The 25,614-nt window shown below is 26.8% G+C and overlaps 1 protein-coding gene across 2 annotated transcripts in view; it reads right to left on the bottom strand.

Annotated features, from left to right (window-relative positions):
* Nucleotides 1-25,614, bottom strand: part of LOC101234501 (eukaryotic translation initiation factor 2D) — a 55,998-nt gene that overhangs the window by 10,577 nt on the left and 19,807 nt on the right. For both annotated transcript variants that reach the window (XM_065801783.1, XM_065801784.1), the window contains exons 8-13: nucleotides 24,544-24,655; nucleotides 24,319-24,364; nucleotides 21,120-21,223; nucleotides 15,760-15,930; nucleotides 15,342-15,518; nucleotides 3,779-3,841 (exon numbers count right to left, since the gene is read on the bottom strand). In XM_065801783.1, the coding sequence (XP_065657855.1) occupies nucleotides 3,779-3,841; nucleotides 15,342-15,518; nucleotides 15,760-15,930; nucleotides 21,120-21,223; nucleotides 24,319-24,364; nucleotides 24,544-24,655 (673 nt within the window). The remainder of the gene's footprint in view (nucleotides 1-3,778; nucleotides 3,842-15,341; nucleotides 15,519-15,759; nucleotides 15,931-21,119; nucleotides 21,224-24,318; nucleotides 24,365-24,543; nucleotides 24,656-25,614) is intronic.

The raw sequence follows: 25,614 nt of genomic DNA, 5'->3' as shown, positions 1-25,614 counted from the left end.
TTAGGACAATTTCATTTTTTGTAAAGAATGAATGGAAGATTTTGATGTCGTTACTTCTAATAATTGGCAAGTTTTTAGCAAATATTTTTACAAAATTAAATAATAAAACAATACTTATATTAAATGTTTATTTATTAGACGCTTTTAATTTAATGATAAACTTTTTTATTAATAAACTTTAATATAAATGTAACGAAACATTTAGATTGTATAAATTAAAATAAGAATAATTAAAAGAGTTTCAAAAAAACTTTGTTTAAAGCAATTTTCTCTTTCATTTATTACATTATATCATTAGTTACAATTAAACTATTTTATTGCTCTTATCTAAAAAAAGAACGAGTGACACAAAAAAAAAACGAGCGACACAAAAAAAGAACGAGAGACACAAAAAAAGAACAAGCGACACAAAAAAAGAACGAGCGACACAAAAAAAGAACGAGCGACACAAAAAAAGAACGAGCGACACAAAAAAAGAACGAGCAACACAAAAAAAGAACGAGCGACACAAAAAAAGAACGAGCGACACAAAAAAAGAACGAGCGACACAAAAAAAGAACGAGCGACACAAAAAAAGAACGAGCGACACAAAAAAAGAACGAGCGACACAAAAAAAGAACGAGCGACACAAAAAAAGAACGAGTGACACAAAAAAAGAACGAGTGACACAAAAAAAGAACGAGTGATACAAAAAAAGAACGAGCGACACAAAAAAAAAATTCTATACAACTCTTATTCATTCAAAATTTAATTACGTGAAACTTTTCTTTCTCTTTTGATCTATTTATAATTATAAAAAGAGCACGCGATAAAATAAAAACTTTTCTTTCTTATCATAAAATTAAACTTTGAGACTTAGTTTAAATTAAATTAGAAATAAAGAAACAATGAGTAAAGCAACAAAAAGTATAATCTGCGACTATTTTGATATTGATGAAAATATTCACTCAAAAGTAATTTGTAAATTTTGCAAAATGAAAAAATCAAGAGGAGGAACATCTGGCAAAAAAAAGAACAACAATTTAAGAGGGCATATTTAAGAAAATATCATGATATATAGATATTTAAGAAAAACAAAAGTTTTCCAGAAAAAAGAAGATATAAAATATTTCAAAAACAAAATAAAAAAAAGCTATGTTATTGCATTTACTTCAACCAGTAAAGAGAATGATAATAGCAAAGAATCTGTTAGCAATGTTACAGTTACTCTAGATCAAAAACATCAATCTAAGCTTGAGGAAATTATTAATAAGCACTTCAAGTGAACAAAGAGCCCATAAAATAACTATGTTTATTGGAGAAATGATATGTGTAGATGTTCTGCCAAATTTTTAGTTACAGATCAAGGATTTAACAAATTAGTTATGCATCTTGAACCAAGGTATACCATGCCCTCTAGAAAACATATAACTGAAACAGTTGCTCCTTTGATTTATGAAAAAATAAAAATAAAAATTATGAATGATGTAGCAAAAGCAGATTTTTTGAGTTTCACCACTGACAGATGGACTACACATTACAATGATCTAAGCTTTTATTCATTAACAGCACACTGGATAAACTCAAAGTTTATTTCTATGACAGCTGTGCTGCAACTTAAAAAAATAAAAGACTCTCATACAGGTGTAAAGATATCAAAGTTTCTAAAAGAGTCTTTAAATGAATGGAAAATACCAACTAACAAAGTGTACTTTCTCTCCTCCTTGACAATGCTGCTAATATGAAATTAGCCATAAAAGAAGCTGGTTTAGAAAAAAATTCTCTAAGTTGTGTAATCCACACTCTTCAGCTTTGTATAACCAATAAGCTTTTCAAACAGCAAACAATTGTAAATGATCTTAAGACAAAGAATAATGAAAGTGTGTGACAATTTTTCTAGCTAAGTCTAGAAAAATTGTTACACACTTTCATTATTCTTTTTCTTCCATGGACATGCTGTTTGAAACTCAACAACAGCTAAAGTTACCGCAACATTCACTTATACAAGATGTAATAACAAGATGGAACTCAACATTTTACATGCTAGAAAGGCTAGTTGGACAAAAAACCTCACTAAAATTATTTTTTATTAGAAATCAAAAGTGTCATGCCTCAAATCTTAATGAAGACCAATGGTCATTAGCTGAGATGCTTATCTTAGTTTTAAAGCATTTTGAGGCGGCTACACTAGAGATGAGTAAAACTAGAGCATCAGTGTCTCAAATTGTTCCATTACATACCTAGCCTATGCTTCAGAAAATGCAGATGAAATAACTATAATAGAAGAGTTGAAAAAGATTTTATCTCAAGGTTTTCCATCTATAAATATAACAAAAACTTGAACATGTCTATAGTTTTAGATCCAAGATTCAAACTTAGTAATGTCATATCAGATGAGGAGAAAGATACTATAAAATCAAATATTCAAGAGCAATACATGAACCTAAATAAAACTGATATTACAGATTGCCTCTAACTACCGACAACTTAATTCAATCAGATAATGAAACAAACACTTCATCTGAATCAACCCAAGAACCTAGCTCTCCACTCTAAAAATAAAAATGGCAGAAAACATATACAATTTTCATCAAGTTTCAAAAGCACCTTTTGACACTAAATTAACAAAATCAACGAAAGTAAAGATCTGTAAAAAACTTTCAACAGAGGCACAAATTTATTTAGAGAATAAGGAAAACAAAGTTAAGTTGATTTTTTTAAATAAGAACTTTGATGACTTTTTGTTCTTGTCTAATTTATATTAAATTATTATATAAATAGTTAAAATATTATATAAATTAAATTACTACATATAGATAAAACTAAATTCTAAATTATTATCAACTATTATGTAAATTATAGTTATAAAAATAAAACAATATTACTAATATTATTATTATTATTTTATACATTACATTAATATTTAACAACATTAATATTTAACAACTTTTAATAATAAAAATAAGTACTTTACATTAAAGTCTAGTTTTTATACTTTATATTTACTTTTCTTTCAGAACTGATGAAAAAACTTTTACTTATCACTACCTAAGCATCAAAAAGAATGTCTTTATAAATGGTGGGGAAATTACAAAAATATTTGTATAAAGAAACACTCTAGTAGCAATAATATTTTAGGCCACTCATACCTTGCCAAAAAGTATTTAGGAGCTCCGCCTTCTGTGTTTAACGAAAAATTGTTAAGTACTGGGGGAAATATTTATGAATTGACACGGTCCCGACTAACTGCAGAACATGGAGAACATCTAGCTTTTGTGCATGCGAATTGGAAATTTTTTTGAGAAATGGAAACAAAAAAATAGATTCACAGTTTTAAATAACATATTTTATTACTTTTCATAACATTATAAAAATTTATATTTATTTTTAACATGACACAAGTTGTTCTATTATGTTAAAAATTTTATGTTCTATTACCCTTTAAAGTTTTCAAAACAACCGGCATTGGCCTATGGTTATCAAGGTTGATGCCAATGCATTGATTAAATGGTCGATGCATCAGCAGGCTGATGTCGACACCGATGCATCAGTGCACCCCTAATTATAACATAAATTATTGCTTTTTTTTTAATATAAAGGACTGTTATTAGTAAATATAAAGAACAGTAGTTATGCAATAATGGAAAGCATGAAAGCCTTTAGTTTAGTACCTTATAAATAAACAGAGTAAAGTTATATCAATGTTTTATATATGAAAATATTATTAAAATATAAAAGCAATAAAAACTAAAATTGAACAAAAAATAAATTAGAAAAATTTTAAAAATCTGTTACATACCGGACTACAGATTTTTGACCAGGTATGGTGACTTCATGACAAGGATTCATATTATCAAGCATTCTAAAAAATATAGTACAATCATTACATTACCTAGCATTCTAAGAAACATGATACCATCATTAAATTCTTAGCTTTTAATTGAAATTTGCCTTTAAAAATTATGAGGCATACCAGTCCCAGTAATCTTACTGAAATTTTAATGGAATAGGAATGTCTGCTATTAATGGAGATAACAATTTTTTTCAGTTTTTCCCTAATTATTTATAAGCAAGTATTAAAAGCAACTTTTACAAATAAAAATAAAAAAAGCATCATAAAGGGTTATCCATAAACTGCATCACACAATTTTTGATTGTTTTTGACCCCCTCCTCATCCTTTACAACAATGTAACTCTTAAGTAACAAGTTTTGTCTGATTCATTACAAAACCACTATTCCCCCTAGATTATGGCATAATTTATGGATGATCCTTAACCCAATAAACAAGCCTACAGCTTTGCTATAAAATCCAATAATTAGTATTAAATAAATACATAGGTTTATCCCAAGCAACTGTGTTTTGCCAGAATAATGTATAAGTTGACAAAAGACTTGCTCAGCTGTGCAATAAATTGTCATATTACTAAAATTTTTAATATGCAAGTGTTTTCTGGAGGAATAGTTCTCCATACATCATTAAATATGGTCTTAGTTAAAATATATAGTTTTTTTTTCATCACAAATGATATATGGTATATTTCAAAGTTAAGGACCATAGAGGGATAACTGTTGATTAACAAAACGATTATTGCATTTTGTTCAATTTTAAAGTTTTTTCTGTTGTTGACAAGTAAATTAAATTGCATAATGATGCTTTCTAGATAATAGATTTTGTCCATTATTAAAAGGACCTTGAAATAGATTCTTTCTCTAACTTTTAGCCATTGCAAAATGTTCAACACCTAGTCATTTACAGTACATAAATGACCATGTGTTTAATGAAAAACACCTGGTACGGTTAATCATAAATAATCCACACCACTGAGTCAATTATTCCTATTTCACTAGTTAATAGTCAAAGTAGTTTCTGTTGATCAATAGTGTCAAAGACAGCACTTAGATCAAGTAAGATAAGTACCGAAGGTTTATGTCTACCAAAGAGTTCAAATATATCATTGGTAAGCTGAAGTAACAGTGTTTCAGTCAAGTGATATTTTTTGTATCCATATTGATATTCTATATGAAGATTGTTGTCATATGGGAACCAGGATGATTACCAAGTCATGCTTTCCTGAATCATACAACCTTCAACTTTTTAAATCTTCTTTCCACCAATTCCTTGCTCTATAACTCTATTATTTTTTTCTAATAACTCCCAATTTAATAGTGGTTACTTGCAGCCTTGTTGGTAGTGAATCAGAATAAAAAAAAATAAAAAAAGATTAGAAACTACTCTTTCTATTAGCTTGTTAATGAATAATAAATTAGAAACTGATTTACAATTTTTGAAGTTTTCAGTGTCTGCGGAGAGTCCAACTTCTTTTTTATTGGAAGTAACATAGCAATTTTTAGACAACCCATACTGCTTGATTCTAGCAAAAGGTTTACTTTTTTAACCCAGTTCCACTGGGGTCATAATCAGTTTCACTTCCAAAAAGGCTGCAAGCAGCCACTTTTAAGTTGGGAGTTATTAGAAAACAAAGAATAGAGTTACATTATTATTTGCTTTTAAAATAGTAAGCACACACATTAATTATTTCTTTACTTTCCTTTTTTTACAATTATATTTACAGGCTTAATGTATCAAAATATTTATTTTTAAGAATCTATAGAATTTATAGTATTTATAGACTTTATAGTTAAAATCTGTTTTTTACTAAGCTACTTATTACCTTCTTTCTTAATGTAGTTAAGAAAGAAGGTAATAAGTAGTTAAGAAAGAAGGTAATAAGTAGTTAAGAAAGAAGGTAATAAGTAGTTAAGAAAGAAGGTAATAAGTAGTTAAGAAAGAAGGTAATAAGTAGTTAAGAAAGAAGGTAATAAGTAGTTAAGAAAGAAGGTAAAAGTAGTTAAGAAAGAAGGTAAAAGTAGTTAAGAAAGAAGGTAATAAGTAGTTAAGAAAGAAGGTAATAAGTAGTTAAGAAAGAAGGTAATAAGTAGTTAAGAAAGAAGGTAAAAGTAGTTAAGAAAGAAGGTAATAAGTAATTAAGAAAGAAGGTAATAAGTAGTTAAGAAAGAAGGTAATAAGTAGTTAAGAAAGAAGGTAATAAGTAGTTAAGAAAGAAGGTAATAAGTAGTTAAGAAAGAAGGTAAAAAGTAGTTAAGAAAGAAGGTAATAAGTAGTTAAGAAAGAAGGTAATAAGTAGTTAAGAAAGAAGGTAATAAGTAGTTAAGAAAGAAGGTAATAAGTAGTTAAGAAAGAAGGTAATAAGTAGTTAAGAAAAAAGGTAAAAGTAGTTAAGAAAGAAGGTAATAAGTAATTAAGAAAGAAGGTAATAAGTAGTTAAGAAAGAAGGTAATAAGTAGTTAAGAAAGAAGGTAATAAGTAGTTAAGAAAGAAGGTAATAAGTAGTTAAGAAAGAAGGTAAAAGTAGTTAAGAAAGAAGGTAATAAGTAGTTAAGAAAGAAGGTAAAAGTAGTTAAGAAAGAAGGTAAAAGTAGTTAAGAAAGAAGGTAATAAGTAGTTAAGAAAGAAGGTAATAAGTAGTTAAGAAAGAAGGTAATAAGTAGTTAAGAAAGAAGGTAATAAGTAGTTAAGAAAGAAGGTAATAAGTAGTTAAGAAAGAAGGTAAAAGTAGTTAAGAAAGAAGGTAATAAGTAATTAAGAAAGAAGGTAATAAGTAGTTAAGAAAGAAGGTAATAAGTAGTTAAGAAAGAAGGTAATAAGTAGTTAAGAAAGAAGGTAATAAGTAGTTAAGAAAGAAGGTAATAAGTAGTTAACAAAGAAGGTAATAAGTAGTTAAGAAAGAAGGTAATAAGTAGTTAAGAAAGAAGGTAAAAGTAGTTAAGAAAGAAGGTAAAAGTAGTTAAGAAAGAAGGTAATAAGTAGTTAAGAAAGAAGGTAATAAGTAGTTAAGAAAGAAGGTAATAAGTAGTTAAGAAAGAAGGTAATAAGTAGTTAAGAAAGAAGGTAAAAGTAGTTAAGAAAGAAGGTAATAAGTAGTTAAGAAAGAAGGTAATAAGTAGTTAAGAAAGAAGGTAATAAGTAGTTAAGAAAGAAGGTAATAAGTAGTTAATAAAGAAGGTAAAAGTAGTTAAGAAAGAAGGTAATAAGTAGTTAAGAAAGAAGGTAATAAGTAGTTAAGAAAGAAGGTAATAAGTAGTTAAGAAAGAAGGTAATAAGTAGTTAAGAAAGAAGGTAATAAGTAGTTAAGAAAGAAGGTAATAAGTAGTTAAGAAAGAAGGTAAAAGTAGTTAAGAAAGAAGGTAATAAGTAGTTAAGAAAGAAGGTAAAAGTAGTTAAGAAAGAAGGTAAAAGTAGTTAAGAAAGAAGGTAATAAGTAGTTAAGAAAGAAGGTAATAAGTAGTTAAGAAAGAAGGTAATAAGTAGTTAAGAAAGAAGGTAATAAGTAGTTAAGAAAGAAGGTAATAAGTAGTTAAGAAAGAAGGTAAAAGTAGTTAAGAAAGAAGGTAATAAGTAGTTAAGAAAGAAGGTAAAAGTAGTTAAGAAAGAAGGTAAAAGTAGTTAAGAAAGAAGGTAATAAGTAGTTAAGAAAGAAGGGAATAAGTAATTAAGAAAGAAGGTAATAAGTAGTTAAGAAAGAAGGTAAAAGTAGTTAAGAAAGAAGGTAATAAGTAGTTAAGAAAGAAGGTAATAAGTAGTTAAGAAAGAAGGTAAAAGTAGTTAAGAAAGAAGGTAATAAGTAGTTAAGAAAGAAGGTAAAAGTAGTTAAGAAAGAAGGTAAAAGTAGTTAAGAAAGAAGGTAATAAGTAGTTAAGAAAGAAGGTAATAAGTAGTTAAGAAAGAAGGTAAAAGTAGTTAAGAAAGAACGTAATAAGTAGTTAAGAAAGAAGGTAATAAGTAGTTAAGAAAGAAGGTAATAAGTAGTTAAGAAAGAAGGTAATAAGTAGTTAAGAAAGAAGGTAATAAGTAGTTAAGAAAGAAGGTAATAAGTAATTAAGAAAGAAGGTAATAAGTAGTTAAGAAAGAAGGTAATAAGTAATTAAGAAAGAAGGTAAAAGTAGTTAAGAAAGAAGGTAATAAGTAGTTAAGAAAGAAGGTAAAAAGTAGTTAAGAAAGAAGGTAATAAGTTCCTAATGTAGTCTTCTTAATGTAGTTATAAATTTTAAATATAAATCAATGTGACTATCAACTCATGTTGTATGTCTATGGTACATAATAAATGTGATATGATATCCATGTAAATATTAATATTGACATTTACATGTAGATATACTAGAACCCCAATCAAGGTCAGGTATGAAGAGAACAAACTATAATCAAAGCACATCATTCCATCGTAAAATACTGGTGTACTACAAATTTGAGCACGGGCTCTATTTTGGCAGAGTAGTATCCCAAGAGTGTCGACCATTGTTCAAGCACCAGACCTTTGAATCTCCCTGATAACTATTAATTGTCCTGATGAGAATTTCATCTCGACACTACATGGATAATTGGATAATAAAACACCTATATTTTAATCATCTACTACTCAATGCACTTATGCTTATCATTCTAGGATTTATAATTAGGAATTTATACTTGTTGATTTATGCCTACATGGTGATACTCTATCCACATTAATTAAATCTTTAATTAAAACATCACTTGAGTTATGTAATGCATATATTACATAAAAATGATTTATGGACGCTTTTGAATGTATGTGTCCATGTATGTATATGTGCATGAGTAAGTATATGTGCATGCATATTTGTGTAAATATGTATATATGAACATATGTATATATGTATGCAGCCTCGGAATTAGGAAAAATAAGATCAGTAAAAAATTGCCTAAAAATGTTGGCATCAGGTCGACACATAACTATATATCAGGCTTTGACAAATATGCTTTTAATATAAAGTTTACAGAAAAACAAATGCTGAACTTTAATATAAAATTTACAAAAAAACAAATGCTGAACTTTGAAAGAAAATAAGACTTTTCTTTCAAAAGTCAACATTTGCCTAAAATTTGAAAAATGAATGAACTTTTTTTGGTTTTTATTTTGATTGCTTTCCTTGCAATTCAAAAAATTGACTCATTTTTGGAATTTAAATAGAACTTTCGTTTACATAAGTAATACAGTAGTAAGTTTTTATAAGTAATAAAACGTAAATGTAAAACATTTAAATTCTAAACGAAAATGTTCAAAACTTAAATGTTTGTAATTCTGTTTTTTTTTAATTATTTTTTTTAATTAAGTTGTTTAGAATTTAAATAAAATGTTTGTTTTGGCGGGTGTTTTAAAGTCAATTTATTATGAATATAAATAAAAGTTCTTTTATTTTATTATTTTTTTTATTTCAATTTTTTTATTTTACATTATACCAATTTGAAACTTTCTACTATTTTTGTACTAATTACATATACAAATAACACATGCTACTACAGTACACATTCACATATTCTACATTACATCACATGCACAGCTAAAAAGAATTAAAACAATTCACAACCAACAATCAACAAATCACCAACCCTTATTATACTCCAACAAATCACTTCACTTACTGTCATCCATTTCAAAAAATAACCAACAATTGTATGCAAGATGTAATGAACTCCGTAAAGTGTCCTTTAGTGTCAGTGTCAATACAAAGGTATGTAGCAATCATCCAGATGACATACCTTGAAAAAAATTCTTTTGGAATAACAAAAAGGGATACTCTAACAAAAAAATACCCTGGTGTACACTTAAAGTGGATCCTCTTGTGGGATACCAGCCTCAGATGAAAGCTGGGGGTCTTCATAGTGTACCATTAGGCATGAATCCATACCATCCTTGAGACATCCATGAAACACATATCTTTAATGTATGTTTACCTTGCTAATAAAACAGACCACATGGTAACCACTTATAAAGCAAATAATTCTGCTTCATCACTGACACTTTCTATGCATCACATTTACATTCCACACTAACAATTTTTCATTAGCGCAACAATTAATGACTCTTACTACCTTCAACAATTGTTTATTATTCCTCTTTATATTTATTACATTTTACTATGATTAGTTTTTTGTATTTTACTTGTTAGAGGCATTATACCACTAAAATGCTTAATAAAATACTAAACTGGCACTACATTTATTTTCCACTGTCTGTCATTTTGTACTTTTATCTCACTCTGCTACATTCTTTTTAACTTATCATGCATCTCTAAAGTGTTTACTGTTCAGTGCAGCTTCACTAAAATGCATTGCATTTACAATAAACACTAGTAATTAAAATTATTATTTCCTATAAAATCTTATTATAAAATGCTTTATATTAATAAACAACACAAGATATATCAAATGAAAAAGTTGAAAAATTTAGAAAAAAATGAGTTCAAAAACAATTTTTTGGCATTACTTAAAACTTATTTTAGCAGTGTACCACCAACCCTTGTCTAGAAGAGAAAGAGTATCCTTAGAAGAATCAGCCTAAATATAACAACAGTATTTGATGCAGGAGTAAATAAGGTATTTGTAGAGGTAGGGAATATAATCAGGAGTAAGATAATGGCGAGCACAATAAAGAGAAGCAACCTTAGCAGTGGCTAACTTAGCAATTAATTTATAAATGGTTTCCATGAAATTCAGTAGTGAACAATAATCCAACTAGATATAACGAAGAAGACTCAGTGAGAGGGTAGCCATTCATAAAGATAGAAATGTCGACAGTATTATGATAGTTGGTTGCAGTAAATAACTGAGTTTTGTTAGAGTTAAAGTTTACAAGCCACTGCGAGCCCCAATCTGTTACAGAAGTGAGATAAGATTCAAGATTGGCTGCTTGTTCTAAGCGATCAAAAAAAGAAGACTTTTTGTCAAGACAGGATTATAAAGTTGAGTCATCGACAAATAGAGCCACTTCAGATGAAAATATGTCAGGAAAATCAATGATGTAAATAAGAAACAAAACAGAATCAAGGATAGAACCTTGAGGTACCCTAAAAGTTATTAGAAATAAAGAGAAGTGTTGGCCTTCGAGGATGACTTTAATGAAGCGGTTAGAAAGAAAAAATTTGATAATCTCAAAAATTATCCCAGATACACCATATGAAGCAAGTTTATGAAAAAGAACAGCATGCCCAACTTTACTGAAAGCTACATATATATTGAGCAATAGCCCCAGCCTCACTGCCTCCATCTAATGCAATAAATTGCTAACTGCTGTGACTTTCAGTCACAGCGGTTAGCAAATCAGCCATAGAGAGAAAAGATCGAAAACCGTATTGAATGTCTAACAGTAAGTTATTTGACTCAAGATGGAATGTTAGAAATTTGTTGATCAAAGACTCAAAGACCTTGCTAATAACAGAAAGATGACTGATTGGACAATAGTTGAAGGAGTCAGAATGACCACTTGGGTTTAATAAAATTGGAACCACAGATTCCATTTCCTAGCAGCTAGGAAAACAAGATTCATTAAAGCACTTATTTAATAGTTTAGAGAGAATTGAAGATAATTCTGGAGAACACTTTGGTAAGACTAGGAAAGTTGTCTGGACCACTAGTCACAAATGAGTTCTATTGTGATATGACTTTAACAACAGAAGCTGGAGTGATTTAAATGTCTCACAATGAGTTAACCTGTTTAACTGGAACATGAAGATTAGATCTGAGATTTCTAATAATTTCAGTAAAATAATTATTTAAGTTGTTAGTTAGTTCTCCATCTGAGTCAGCTGATGGTAGTACATATTCTTGAGTTTTATCTAATAGCATGTTTACCATTGAGAATAGATTTTACCTGAAGCATTTTTAATTAACAGGTTACAGAAATATGTTTTTTTCTTATATAAGCAATGATAGTTGTCTTCTTCCTGAAACATTTATATTCTTTTTTGTCACTTTCATGTTTTTTCTTTTAAAAATTTTTTTGCTTTTGTTTGTTTTTGCTAGAGGGGGTAATCAATTAACAATTAATTGATTAATATAAATTAATTGTTGATTGATTCATTTACAAATGATTAATTAATTTTTTGCTTTAAAAAGTTATAACTGTATTTTTTTATTAACATAAATAGTTGTTATAATAGAAAAATTTTTTTAGAAACAATAACAACTATTTTCACTTTTACGGTACTAGTAAAAAAATGGAAACAAATAATACAATGCGGATGTAGAAAAGCCAAAAACCCAATTAACAATGTTGTCTGGAAAAAGCCATTCTGACGTTTGCAAGCATTTTTCATTGGAAAACAAAGTAAAATCATTATACAAATGCAAACATTGTTCAGCCAAAAATAAATTCCATTCATCGATTTCAAGTTTCTTATATCATTTAAAATTGTTTCAGAAAAGACAAAAAATACACAGCCAAGTGTTGCTGTTCCTGTAATAAGACAAATAACAAATATAAAAAAGTATTAGCTCATTTAACAGCTGTAGATCATATTTCTTTTGCAACTTAGGCCAATAGTAAAGATATTAAAAATGGCTGAAAAACTTAAGGACTTAAAATCCCCAGGACTTTAAATCCCCAATGATCATCATGCTATAAAGGCAACTGTTATGAACTACGCAAGCTCAATAAAATTAAAAATTGCTCAAGCAAAAAAAAAAAAATAATAACTGGAGAAAGGTTTTCAATTTCACTTGATGAGTGGACTTCAGGTGGAACTAGAAGATATTTTTTTCATGTACATTGTTCAGACAAATTTTATTATGGTCTTGGAATGATTAGAATAAATGGTTCAATGCTTTCAGAAAGAGAAGATAATATTGTTATTAAAAAGATAAATGATTTTGGTATAAATTTGTTCAATGATATCTTTGGGCATGTTACTGATGGTATATTAGTAACACACCCAAAGATATCATTGATAATTAGGTGTGTTACTAATATAAGATATCATATCATTGATCTTTGGATGCATTACTGACAAACCTATTGCCATGAAGTTCATCTTGCGCCACACGATGAATTCTGCGGCAATAGCCATATCAGAGTTACCAGGTAATCTTTTAAAATACCTAAATAAAAAATGAAATTGGCTCGAGATATTTTCATACGCTTATTTCTACATGAGGAAGTAGAAGCAGCACCTGAGTCTGATATTAAATTTACTTGTAATGCAGAACCAATAAAAAAAAAAAGCTGAAGAATTAGCAGAAACAATACCAAATATAACTTTAACAACAGTAAAAAATAAAGGACTAACTAGTAAGCAATCCCCTCAAAAGATTTTGACTTGTATTAAACGAGAAACTGCAGTACTTAAAAGTACTGGAAAAACTCCTTAGAACAGGTTTACAACGCCATGCTTAGCCTTCCTAAATCTTTTGAAGCAGAAAGAAGTTTTAGAGCTGCAGGTTTATTTATTACTTTAGTTAAGAAATAGTTTAAATGATGACACTATTAACAACTTATGTTCTTTGGGATCATATCTAATGAAAAAAGAGAAATAAAATCATAAGAAGTTGTATTTACTTTTTTTAAACTGTAAGAATATATTTGTAAAAATTATTCTATTGATTAACAAATTAATCTATTGATTTTTCGAAAGTTAATCGTTAATCAATTAATTTGTAATACCGATTAATCTACCACCCCAAGTTTTTGCCTTAGTTGCATATATTCTCTGTCAAATAAAGGTTGACTATTTTTACTATTTCTTTCATTACCTGATTATATATTCTTATTTTATCTATCAGATTTTCAGCTGCTAGTACTTTTGATATACTTATTATTATTTTTTAACAGTTGTTTCATTTTATTAAGCAGAGTTTTGATATCGTGAGCTTTATTTTTAACAGCTGTTTTATTTCATTGAGCTGAGTTTTGATATCGTGAGCTTTATTTTTAACAGCTGTTTTATTTCATTGAGCTGAGTTTTGATATCAGCAAAATAACAAAGTATTCTACTTCAATGTTTCTGATTTAAACGTATTAATAAAGGCTTCAGAAATATTAATAAAGGCTTCAGAAGTATTAATAAAGGCTTCAGAAGTATTAATAAAGGCTTCAGAAGTATTAATAAAGGCTTCAGAAGTATTAATAAAGGCTTCAGAAGTATTAATAAAGGCTTCAGAAGTATTAATAAAGGCTTCAGAAGTATTAATAAAGGCTTCAGAAGTATTAATAAAGGCTTCAGAAATATTAATAAAGGCTTCAGAAATATTAATAAAGGCTTCAGAAGTATTAATAAAGGCTTCAGAAGTATTAATAAAGGCTTCAGAAGTATTAATAAAGGCTTCAGAAGTATTAATAAAGGCTTCAGAAGTATTAATAAAGGCTTCAGAAGTATTAAAAAAGGCTTCAGAAGTATTAATAAAGGCTTCAGAAATATTAATAAAGGCTTCAGAAGTATTAATAAAGGCTTCAGAAGTATTAATAAAGGCTTCAGAAGTATTAATAAAGGCTTCAGAAGTATTAATAAAGGCTTCAGAAGTATTAATAAAGGCTTCAGAAGTATTAATAAAGGCTTCAGAAATATTAATAAAGGCTTCAGAAGTATTAATAAAGGCTTCAGAAGTATTAATAAAGGCTTCAGAAATATTAATAAAGGCTTCAGAAGTATTAATAAAGGCTTCAGAAGTATTAATAAAGGCTTCAGAAGTATTAATAAAGGCTTCAGAAGTATTAATAAAGGCTTCAGAAGTATTAATAAAGGCTTCAGAAATATTAATAAAGGCTTTAGAAGTATTAATAAAGGCTTCAGAAGTATTAATAAAGGCTTCAGAAGTATTAATAAAGGCTTCAGAAATTGCAAAATAATTACAAAAATTTTTAGTATACTTCAGACTATTTCAGAACTAGAACTTTCAAAACATTGCAAATATTTCAAAACACTCTTTAAATATTCCAGAACGTTCAGAAAATTTTTTATTACAGAACTTTTAAAAAAGTTTAAATGGTTTATTCCAAAACTCTCTGTAAAAATAACAAATTTGAGTTACAAGAAAAAAGTAAATATAAGCGTGCAGTTACAAATGAATAGCTGATTGAATGAATGAACAGCTGATTGAATGAATGAATAGCTGATTGAATGAATGAATAGCTGATTGAATGAATGAATAGCTGATTGAACTTCTTTAATCACGGGTAGCACATGGGTAGCACAACCAAGCGATTTTACTAAATTTAAGTCAATTTAGCCAAATAGCAAATTTAGCCAAATAGCAAATTTATTCTATAATAGCCATCAGGTATGATTGGAATACAAACATTGGAAAACTTACATAATACGTAATACTAATTATGTTAATTAAGTTACTAGTTCTTTTAAGTTATTGTCATAATTTAAGTTAACTCAAGTAAATCATTTATATGACAGCCAAATGACTTTCAAAGAAAAGACTTTGGTTGACTTTAGGAACGTTCCTTTTTGTTTAGTTTAATATATTTAACCAATAAAATTTAAACATTTGCAATACATTTAATTTGTGACTTTAAAATAAAAACTTTTTATACATACATACTTTTTTAATAGAACATCCCATGTTAAAACAATATCATGTTGGTTTTTTCCATACATTATATCAATCATCATGGCATCTAAAGTGACAGAATTCTTTACACTTGTATTAAGCTCATTCTTTTTTACATACTCTGTGATAATCTGTCTAACATCTGAAGATGATAAAACAGATCCTTTGCTAAAAGTTACAATAAAAGTAATTAACAATATACAAACTCAATATATATATATATATATATATATATATATATATATATATATATATATATATATATATATATATATATATATATATATATATATATACACACACACTAAAAAACATTTAATTATAATTTTATCAAAATAAAATGTAAAACATATTTTGTTTAAATTATGTTCATATATTTTATTTTTTATTAAAAAATACAATTTGATACCTGATATTAAAAATTTTGAAAAAAGGTGCAACTTTAGCTGAAACAGCATATAGTTCCCTTACTTCAACAGTTTGTGCATTTTTAATTTTTATCAGTTTTTCTTCCTCTAATTTTAATGTGTTTTTTTTCTTCATTTCTCTGGCAAACTCTGAGCATTTAAAAGTGCGCATTCTAAAAAATCATCGATTGTATTTTCATTAAATATATGGAGTATACTTTATAAAAGTTTACATTTAAACAATAACATTACAATTAATAATGTAAAGACTTTAAAATCGCAAATATTTTGTATTTCCTTGCATCAAATGAGTAGACAAAAGCTGTCAAACTCAAGTGAAGTTAGAAAAAATTAAGAACAGAATTTAGAAAATAATACAACAACAAAATCAAAATATAAAGGAGTACAAATTTAGATTATTTAACATTATAAAGGTGAATGAGTTTATAAAACTAATAATGCATTGTGACATATTGCAACTATTAAATAAATTTGAAATTAAATTATAAAGTAATTGCACAATGATGCATTGTGACATTTTGTAACTATTGAATGACTTTGAAATACAAAATAACATACTTTTAGCAGTTTATTTAAAACTTTAAAAAAAATAGAGATTGTATCCATAAGGCTAAGCAATTTTAAATGGGGATACGAGCAATCAAAACACAGATGAGGAGTTTTTTATAATATATACATTTTTAATATAATCAAAAGGTATTTTTAATGACATAAGTAAAAAGTGTGAATAAAACAAGCCATATGTGGGGTTTGACCCAGTAGATTAATGTGTAACATGCTAACTGTTTGCACCATGAGGTTTTAATTGTGGTAGATCTAAAAACTACATATTACCTTAGTTTTATGTAATTGTATACCTTTATTATGTAAATTTAATAGCTATATAACATAGTATGTTAATTTAACACATTAATAATGCAGTAGTGGTGTAGTGGTAGTGTCCTCGCTTCAAAAGTAAGAAGTTCCAGGTTTGATTCCTACCATGTAGTAACCTGCTCAACTTGTTTCTCTCTATCAGCTCTCTTGTTTGCCAGTCAAATTTATCAGATTTAAAGAGTTGAGAGAGAGTTGTCACCATAATAAGAAAATAAATACCTCTTCAATTGTAGTGGCCCTCTTGGCCTTGAAGTGGTGAATTATATTATAAAATATATATATATATATATATATATATATATATATATATATATACATATATACATATATATACATATATATATATATATATATATATATATATATATATATATATATATATATATATATATATATATATATATATAATATAAAGTACATGCAAATGTAAACCACAGGTCTACACAAAATTACTAGGTGTTTTTAAAATAAATAATTATTTATGCGTACAAATTAGAGCTCTGGAGTTTGTCATTATTTGTGTCATAGTACTACTGCGATAGTTACAACCTCTTTACTGTGTGTGTTGATTTCTCCCTTTCTTCCTAGTTTTATAACACCAGTATTCTTTGATACTGGTAGCATGGCATCTGTGCAATTGTGTTGTGTGAGGGCGTGGGGACGGTAAGGTAATGCTAAATATGTTAATAAAAGACATATTTAGAATCTACATTAACGATGTGACGTTTTGGTAAACTTTTGGTATCTCTAGTTTCATATATAAAAAAACAGATGAACTTTGAAAGTAACAGAAAACTCATTGGTTTTATTTAATTTTTGAAAAAGATCACCCATCATGACCCTTGATTACACACTGGCTCCCATATATCAGTGAATTTTTTTTCTTCAAAAGTATATTAACCTGGCTTTCAAAAGAACTGGAATTTTATAGTGACTTAAAAATTCATAATCTTTTCTACAAAAACATTAAAAAAAAAATATTGCAAACAAAATGTCATAAAAATCAACCTTTTCAATTTTAGTTAAAAATTGCTGTTTTTTGTAAATAAAAATTAAGCGAATAATTGAAAAACAAATTAGAGTTTTTTTGTTGTTATTTATATTATTCATATTAATTAATTTTAAATATATTTATGTGCAATAACTAAAAAATTAAATTAGGCTTTTTAATCTATTAATATTTAGAAATAGTGCAATAATATCAGGTCAAGAGAGTTAAATCAGGTTAAATAGGCTTAATCAGGTTCAGAGTATATTTCTTAACCTCTCCCTTGCTTATGCTACTTTGGAGGATCATATTTGCATAGTTGTTGTTACTGTTAGTTTGCATAGTTTTGCTAAAGTTATTTACTACCTTTTTCTCCATAAAAAAGAGAAACCTTAATTATTAAAGTGCTTATTCATTTCCTTATTCTTATTGTAGCTTAATTGTGGCTTCTTGTTGACTGATTCTATTGATTATCCTGATTAAAAATAATAAAAGAAATAGTTGATTATTTTAAGCACTAAAAAGTCGAAACTTTGTCTGAAAAGTTTTTCACATTTTTTTACTATTCAGATTTCGTTTAAAAAGTTGTTTGAAATGTGATTAAAATAATCAGAAATTTTCTAATCGATAAAATCGATAAAATCTATAAATTTCATAAATTTTCACCAATATCATACAAATATTGTTTTCAGTTAATGCTTCCGAAAGTAACAATACTTATATAACTTTGATTAAATTTAATTACCGAGTCAAAGTATCATATATAGATTAAGATATTCAAACTTCAAAAATTATTATCCGAACCAAAATTAATAGTTTTGTTATCTGAAGAATGTTATAGTTATAATTGGTTTATCATAAAATGGTAGGTCTAGAAAATAAAATTAAAAATTAAAAAAAAAAGGAATACATAACTTTAAGGGCTACATGAACTAACTTGACTTGTTCTAATAACACTGCCCAACATTGATTCTGTTTCAGAACCAAAACTAGTTATTTCTTATGTATTTCCATCTGCTGAATTCTTAGTTTATTCTTTTTTTCATTTACTTGAGTAAAACTTTACAGATTAGCATGCCAAGGAAGTGTGTAAATTTAGTGGACAATTTTTGTTACATTTGTAGTTAAATAACATTTCCCTCACAGAAAAGAACTATGACACCTCTTGTGCAGACTGCTTACCAGCATTACTTCGATATGACGGTAGGGGACCAGGATAAGTCATGGGCTCCACATATATGCTGTAGCTCTTGTTTGGTTACACTACAAAAATGGTTGAAAAATAAAAAAAGATCTATGGCTTTTGCTGTTCCTAATGTATGGAGAGAGCCTAAAAACCATACAGAAGACTGCTATTTCTGCTTGACCCTACCCATTAAGGCAAGTTTGTCAATGAAGAAAATAGGAACAGTTAAATATCCGAATCTTCCATCTGCCATTTAACCTATTCCACATTCAGATAGTTTACCAGTTCCTACTTCACCACAAAGTTGTGAGTTAGAAGCAGAAAATGAAGAAGAAATAGAAGAAAACAAGCCTTCCACATCAAATGATCCTGATTCTGTATTAACAGATATTGTGCCACACAAATTGAGTCAAGCAGAATTAAGTGATCTTGTTCAAGATTTGGACTTGTCACAGGAAAAGGCAGAACTTCTAGGGTCAATGCTAAAGCAGTGAAATCTTCTCCAACTTGATGTCAAGATTTCACATTAAAGAAAACGGCAGCAGAATCGGCTTTCTTTTTTTGAGAAGAAAAATAATCTTATTGTTTGCATTGATGTTTTTGGATTAATCCATTGTCTTAATTTAAACTAAAATCCAACAGATTATTCATAGACTCAACTAAGCATTGTGCAGCAATAAGCTTGAAAGCTGTATTACTGCACAATGGAAACCGTCTTCCTTCTGTTCCTATTGGCCATGTAGTTCACATGAAAGAAACTTATATAAACATGAAAGTTCTCCTCAACTCAATTAATTACAATGAACAAAAATGGAAAATTTGCGGTTATCTAAAAGTCATTGCTATACTTTTAGGAATGCAATTAGGGTATACTAAATACTGCTGCTTTTTGTGTATGTGGGACAGTAGAGATAGAAGTTCACATTATATAAAAGAAGACTGGCCTGCAAGAAATCTTAACACAGAAGAAAAAAATGTTATTGCTGAACCACTTGTGGATCCAAAAGATGTTCTTCTTCCACCATTACAAATTAAGTTGGGTTTAATGAAAAATTTTGTCAAAGGTATGAACAAAGAAGGACAAGCTTTTAGGTATTTAAGAATCAAACTTCCGAAAATAAGTGATGCAAAAGTTAAAGAGGGTATTTTTGTTGGGCCACAAATACGTCAACTTATGAAGGATCCTGCATTTGACGAAGTTTTGAAGGGGCCAGAAAAAGAAACTTGTGAAGTTCTTAAGAGAGTGATTTTTAAGGAACAAATGAGATTGTAACTACATTCAATTGGTAATAGTACTTCTGCAAAAGTACCATCAACTTGGATGTAACATGTCCCTCAAGATTTATTTCTTCCACTCACACCTAGACTTTTTCTCTCCCCCCCCGCCCCTCCTCCCCGCCCCTCCTCCACCCCCCTTCCTCCACCCCCAATTGTGGAGCTGTTAGTGATGAACATGGGGAAAGGTTTAACCAAGTTATTTCTGTAATGGAACAAAGATATCAGGGTCATTGGAATGAGGCTATGCTTGCTGATTACTGTTGGTTTGTGTGTAGGGATGCTCCAGAACTAGTCTACAGAAGGAAAGCAAAAAGATCATGATCTCGTGATGATACCCCATAATCATCTTTAAACCTATTAACTTGATGATCATGATTTCTTTGTTTAAAACTGTTAGAATATATCTGTAATAAAAAAAAAACCAAATGTACTTTAAATGTTATTAGAATATGTAAATTATGTCATATTGCTCTGTTGCAAATTAACTGAAATAAAAATTTATTGCTATTGTATATCTCAGAAACTAGAGCTAATAAAAAAATTTTCGTTTGTCATTTGTTTGTCATTTTCTTTTTTCTCAGCCCTAAATTAATATAATTTAAATAAAATTGCTAAAGATACAAAAAAAAAAAAATTTTTTTGTTGCCCAGTGTAATAAACATTTCTTAATTAATATATTAATTAACATTATTTATTTAATAAACAATAAATAATTAAATAAATGTTAAATAAATAATGCTGCATTTTCTTTTTTTGGTCACCATTTTAATTGAACAACTTTTTTATAGCAATCAGTGTCTATAATAATTTTTTTGGTCACTTTACCATTTTAATTGAACAACTTTTTTATAGCAATCAGTGTCTATAATAATTCTTTTTAGTTATTTAATTTTTTTAATATACTATTTGACTAAAAATGTTAAATATTTTAATTTGATTTTAACATCAATACATTGTTGGCTGGAATAATTTTTCACAAGTATAAAAATAAATCAAGAACTTTTAAAACTTACATATCATTATCTGTTGAAATACTTGCTAAAGAATCAATTCCTTTGGAAAGCTGTTTAATCTCAACTAAGTTTTTAGACTGCATTTCAGCCAGGAATTTTGACATCTAGAAAATATGTCACTGTTTAAATGTTATTAATGTACAATAATACAATAATACAATAATAAACTTTTCACCATAATAAGACATGATAACACCATAAATTTAACACAGTTGAAAAATTGTAACACAAAAAATTAATAAAATCAATAAATAAATTAAAACTAAAAAAATTAAAAATATTATAGAATTTATATTTATCTAAAAACTATTACATGCTAATACATACAGGCCTCAAATAAATACATAATGATGGCATTGAAAATAATGCAGGATTTCCATATGGTTTAAAATTCCCAAAAGCTCAAAAGATTATAGTGAAAAAAACACAACCTATATCAGGTTTAGATTTAAGATATTACGCTAGACGCATAGAAATGTAATTAGTATGCACAACAAAGAAATGAATTAAATATATATATATATATATATATATATATATATATATATATATATATATATATATATATATATATATATATATATATATATATATATTATAGATATATATATATATGTTAAAAATACTTTTGTAAACTAAAATTCGCTGGTAAAGTACACCAAAAATAACAAGAACAAAAAAACAAAAATGAAACTTGCAATGAAATGTTTATTTGCGTAAAGCATAAAAGAAGATAATTAAAAATACATGAGTTTTTATAATACTTTTCTATTTTATTTACAAATGCAAAAGTTTAAATTACAAAAACAATTATTTAAAAATACAAAAATTATTAGTATAATTTTTAATTTACAACCTAAACATTTGGGTAATTTTTGTATTTCTAAATTAAAAAAAAAATAATTTTTACTAAACTTGTTTAACAAGTTTAGAAAAAAGTAATTTTCTTGTTTTTTTATATTTAAATATCTATACTTGATATTTAAGTGTGCTGATTGTGCCAAAAAGCTTAAAACCTTTTATAAAAAAAGTGGCTAACCTACTTGGGCTGAACTTTTTTAAATGTGCAGTAGATGGGAAAAATATTCAAATCCGTGCAACATAACGAAGAACTAGAAGCTACAGCATAAAATCTGGAATTACTTTAAAAGTTGTTACTACAACCACACACAAATTGTCTTATCAATACTAGAATTTCAAAGAACAACCAATATTTAGAATTTGATGGAGCATTTCAAGAATATTGAACAATTTAGTTTTGGATATCAATTGTTATCCAGCTCTTAATATTTTCTAATCATGTGTTATTTAAACTAATTTGTATCAGTTATGTTTGTTTATATAATTATGGATTATATGTTATTTTAACTGTAATTTTATTAAAAAGTTTTTTAAAAAATATACAAATTGAAAATAAAAATTTAACAATAAATAAGTAAATAAGAAATTATAACAATAAATAAGAAATTATAACAATGAATAAACAGTGCCATGCTGGTTCCAAGGGTATGCGGGAATCCTGCATGGGCCTTAAGTTTTATCTTATAAAGAACTTTTAGAAAAAAAATTTATTTAATAATATTCTTAAAATGATCGGCAAATAATTTTTTATTTGCTTTATTAATATTATCACAAATTATTATTTTTAATTATCTGATTTAAAGAGTTAAATTTTGAGTGCTATTATATTACTATTTTGCATAACAAAATTCAAACATTATCTGACGCCGGCTTCAAAATTAATAACAAAATAACTTTTTGCCACAGTTGTTTTTATTGATTGTAATAAATCAAAGGAACTGCATCAAAGGTTAAATTAGGATCACGACAGTCAGATGGGAATTCTAAAGCGATCCTAAAATTATTTATCTAAAAGTAATCAAGATCACTGATTTTCAAGTATTACAAAAAAATTGCTCCTAAAATTAAATAGCTTTTTTAATAAAAAAATTTTATTATTAAAACTATTTAGTTTTAAAATTAATTGTTTAAAAACTCTAATAAACTGAATCTATAATAAAAAATGAATCTCTAATAAATCTCTTATAAAAAATTTTGTGGTTACATATGAAACCATATAGTTGAAATAAAAAGTTTGTTATTTGACCTTTTTTATGTGGTCAAAATATTTTCAAAATAATTTTTTCTACTTTTACTAATTTTAAAAAATTTTTCTACTAATTCTACCTTTGTAAAAACAAAAAAATTTATCTGTTTTTAATTAATTTATCTGTTATTAATTAATTCATCTGTTATTAATTAATTTATCAGTTATTAATTAATGATTTAAAAAAGTTGTGCTATTTAAATACATAAAGAAAAAATTCCCCAAACAAAAGAATGCGCGTTAAACTAATTAAAGTTTTATTTTTTAAATCAAACTCAGATCACATAAAAAATCTAAACTCTAAGTCATCATATAAAAAATCAAAACTCAGAGTTATTGCATAAAAAAATCAAAACTCAGAGTTATTGCATAAAAAAAGTTATATGTGGTGATTTAAAAGCAAGAAAATTATTTTTTTAAATTATTTTAAACGAGAAAGAAATAAAAAGGAGTGTAACTTTTAAATGTTTAGTATGAATGCAAATACAACTTTAAATGTTTAGTATGAATGCAAATACAACTTTAGAGGTTTTAAATAAAACAAAAAAATTTTCTTGTTTTGTTTAAAATAGTAAAACTCGCTGTTTTTGGAACATAAATAAAACACTTGAAAAATTTCTAGATTTACAAGTTATCAGGACAATCTTTATTTTAAATAAAACTTGGTATCTGTTAATTATAATATTTACAAAATAATTATAATTCGTGGGTTATTTATTGTTCAGTTACTTAGCATTATAAAATTTTTCATTTCACATTTAAGCAATTATATCAATGCTGATAAAAAATAGTTCCTTTAATAATGCAATGTAATGCTAATTAGTTAGCAATAAGTTAAATATTGTTATAAAATGTAGCATTTATATTTATGGACCTTCAAATCAAGCCTATATGGTAAAATCCCAAAAATAAGTCTTTAGAGAAAAATCTTGCACAGGCAATTTGAAGCCAGCATATCACTGTAAATAAGTAAATAAAAAATTATAACATAAATAGTAAGAATTTATGACACTTTAAAAAATTGTAACACTATTAAAGCATAAAAAAAACTGCAACACAATAAAGAAATTTCTAACTTTAATTAAAGCTTACTTTTTTATATGAAGACTTTTTTACATCTAGTCTTTGCCCTTCTGGACTTGAATTGGAGAAAAAAAAACAAAAAAACAATTAACACTAAATAATATAATAATAAAAGGTTTAATAAAGATATGAACTTAAAAAGTATTTATTCTTAATATAAAACTAAAGTGTATTGGTAAAAATTAATAACATTCAAAAATAATTTAAAGTCACTTTTATTATCCCAAAACTCACCAAGCAGGATGCAAGTATTGACTGGAAAAACTGCTTACAAGTATTGGTAGCTCAATTTTTTTGGCGTTTAAAAGTGCTTGACAAAAACAATTAAACAACAACTGATCCATGTCTTAAAAAAATAAAAATTAAGTTAAAAGTTAAAAAAAAATTATCTTTTTAGAGGGGAGAGGAGGCAGGGGGGAAGGGGGGGGGTTTCAGCTAAATAAGTAAATATGAATGCAAATCTGCCCTTTTATTTCCACTACTGCTGGAGTTAAAAGTATAGACGAACACTAGGCCAGGTGAATAAAAATGAGCAATTGCTTTTACTCCGAGTTTTTAGAGTAATTGTTCAAATTACATGAATAAAAATTTTGAGCAACTGCTTTTTTTTTGCATAAAAGCTTTTACTCTGAGCAATTGCTCATATAAGAGAAAAAAGCGTGAATAAAAAAGCTTCAACTCTTAAAATGGCGAACTTTAAATGGCAAGCAATTGCTTCAAATTTTGAAACACCTATAATAGTTGCTTTTTGTTTCATTCTTTAATAATTGGGCATTCATTTTATTATTTTACTACTTTATTTTACTATTTTTTGACTATATACATTATATATATACATATATCATACATTTATATATATATATATATATATATATATATATATATATATATATATATATATATATATATATATATATATATATATATATATATATATATATATATATATATATATATATATACATATACAGCCCTCGGAATTAGGGTTGGCATTTGGCAATGCCGACCTAATTGCCAACCTAAAAGTGATTCTATGTCTTATGGTAAGCTTTATATCAAATTTGTTTTGCTGACCTCTAAAAGAAATACATAAATATATTTTTATATATTATATATATTTTTATAAATATATTATACAAATATATTTCATTTATATATATATATATATATATATATATATATATATATATATATATATATATATATATATATATATATATATATATATATATATATATATATATATATATATATATATACATATATATATATATATATATATATATATATATATATATATATACA

The sequence above is a fragment of the Hydra vulgaris genome, chromosome 07 (assembly GCF_038396675.1).
Source record: "Hydra vulgaris chromosome 07, alternate assembly HydraT2T_AEP".
NCBI lineage: Eukaryota > Metazoa > Cnidaria > Hydrozoa > Anthoathecata > Hydridae > Hydra > Hydra vulgaris.
The sequence above is the reverse complement of the archived record's forward strand: the minus strand, read 5'-3'. Positions and strand labels throughout refer to the sequence as shown.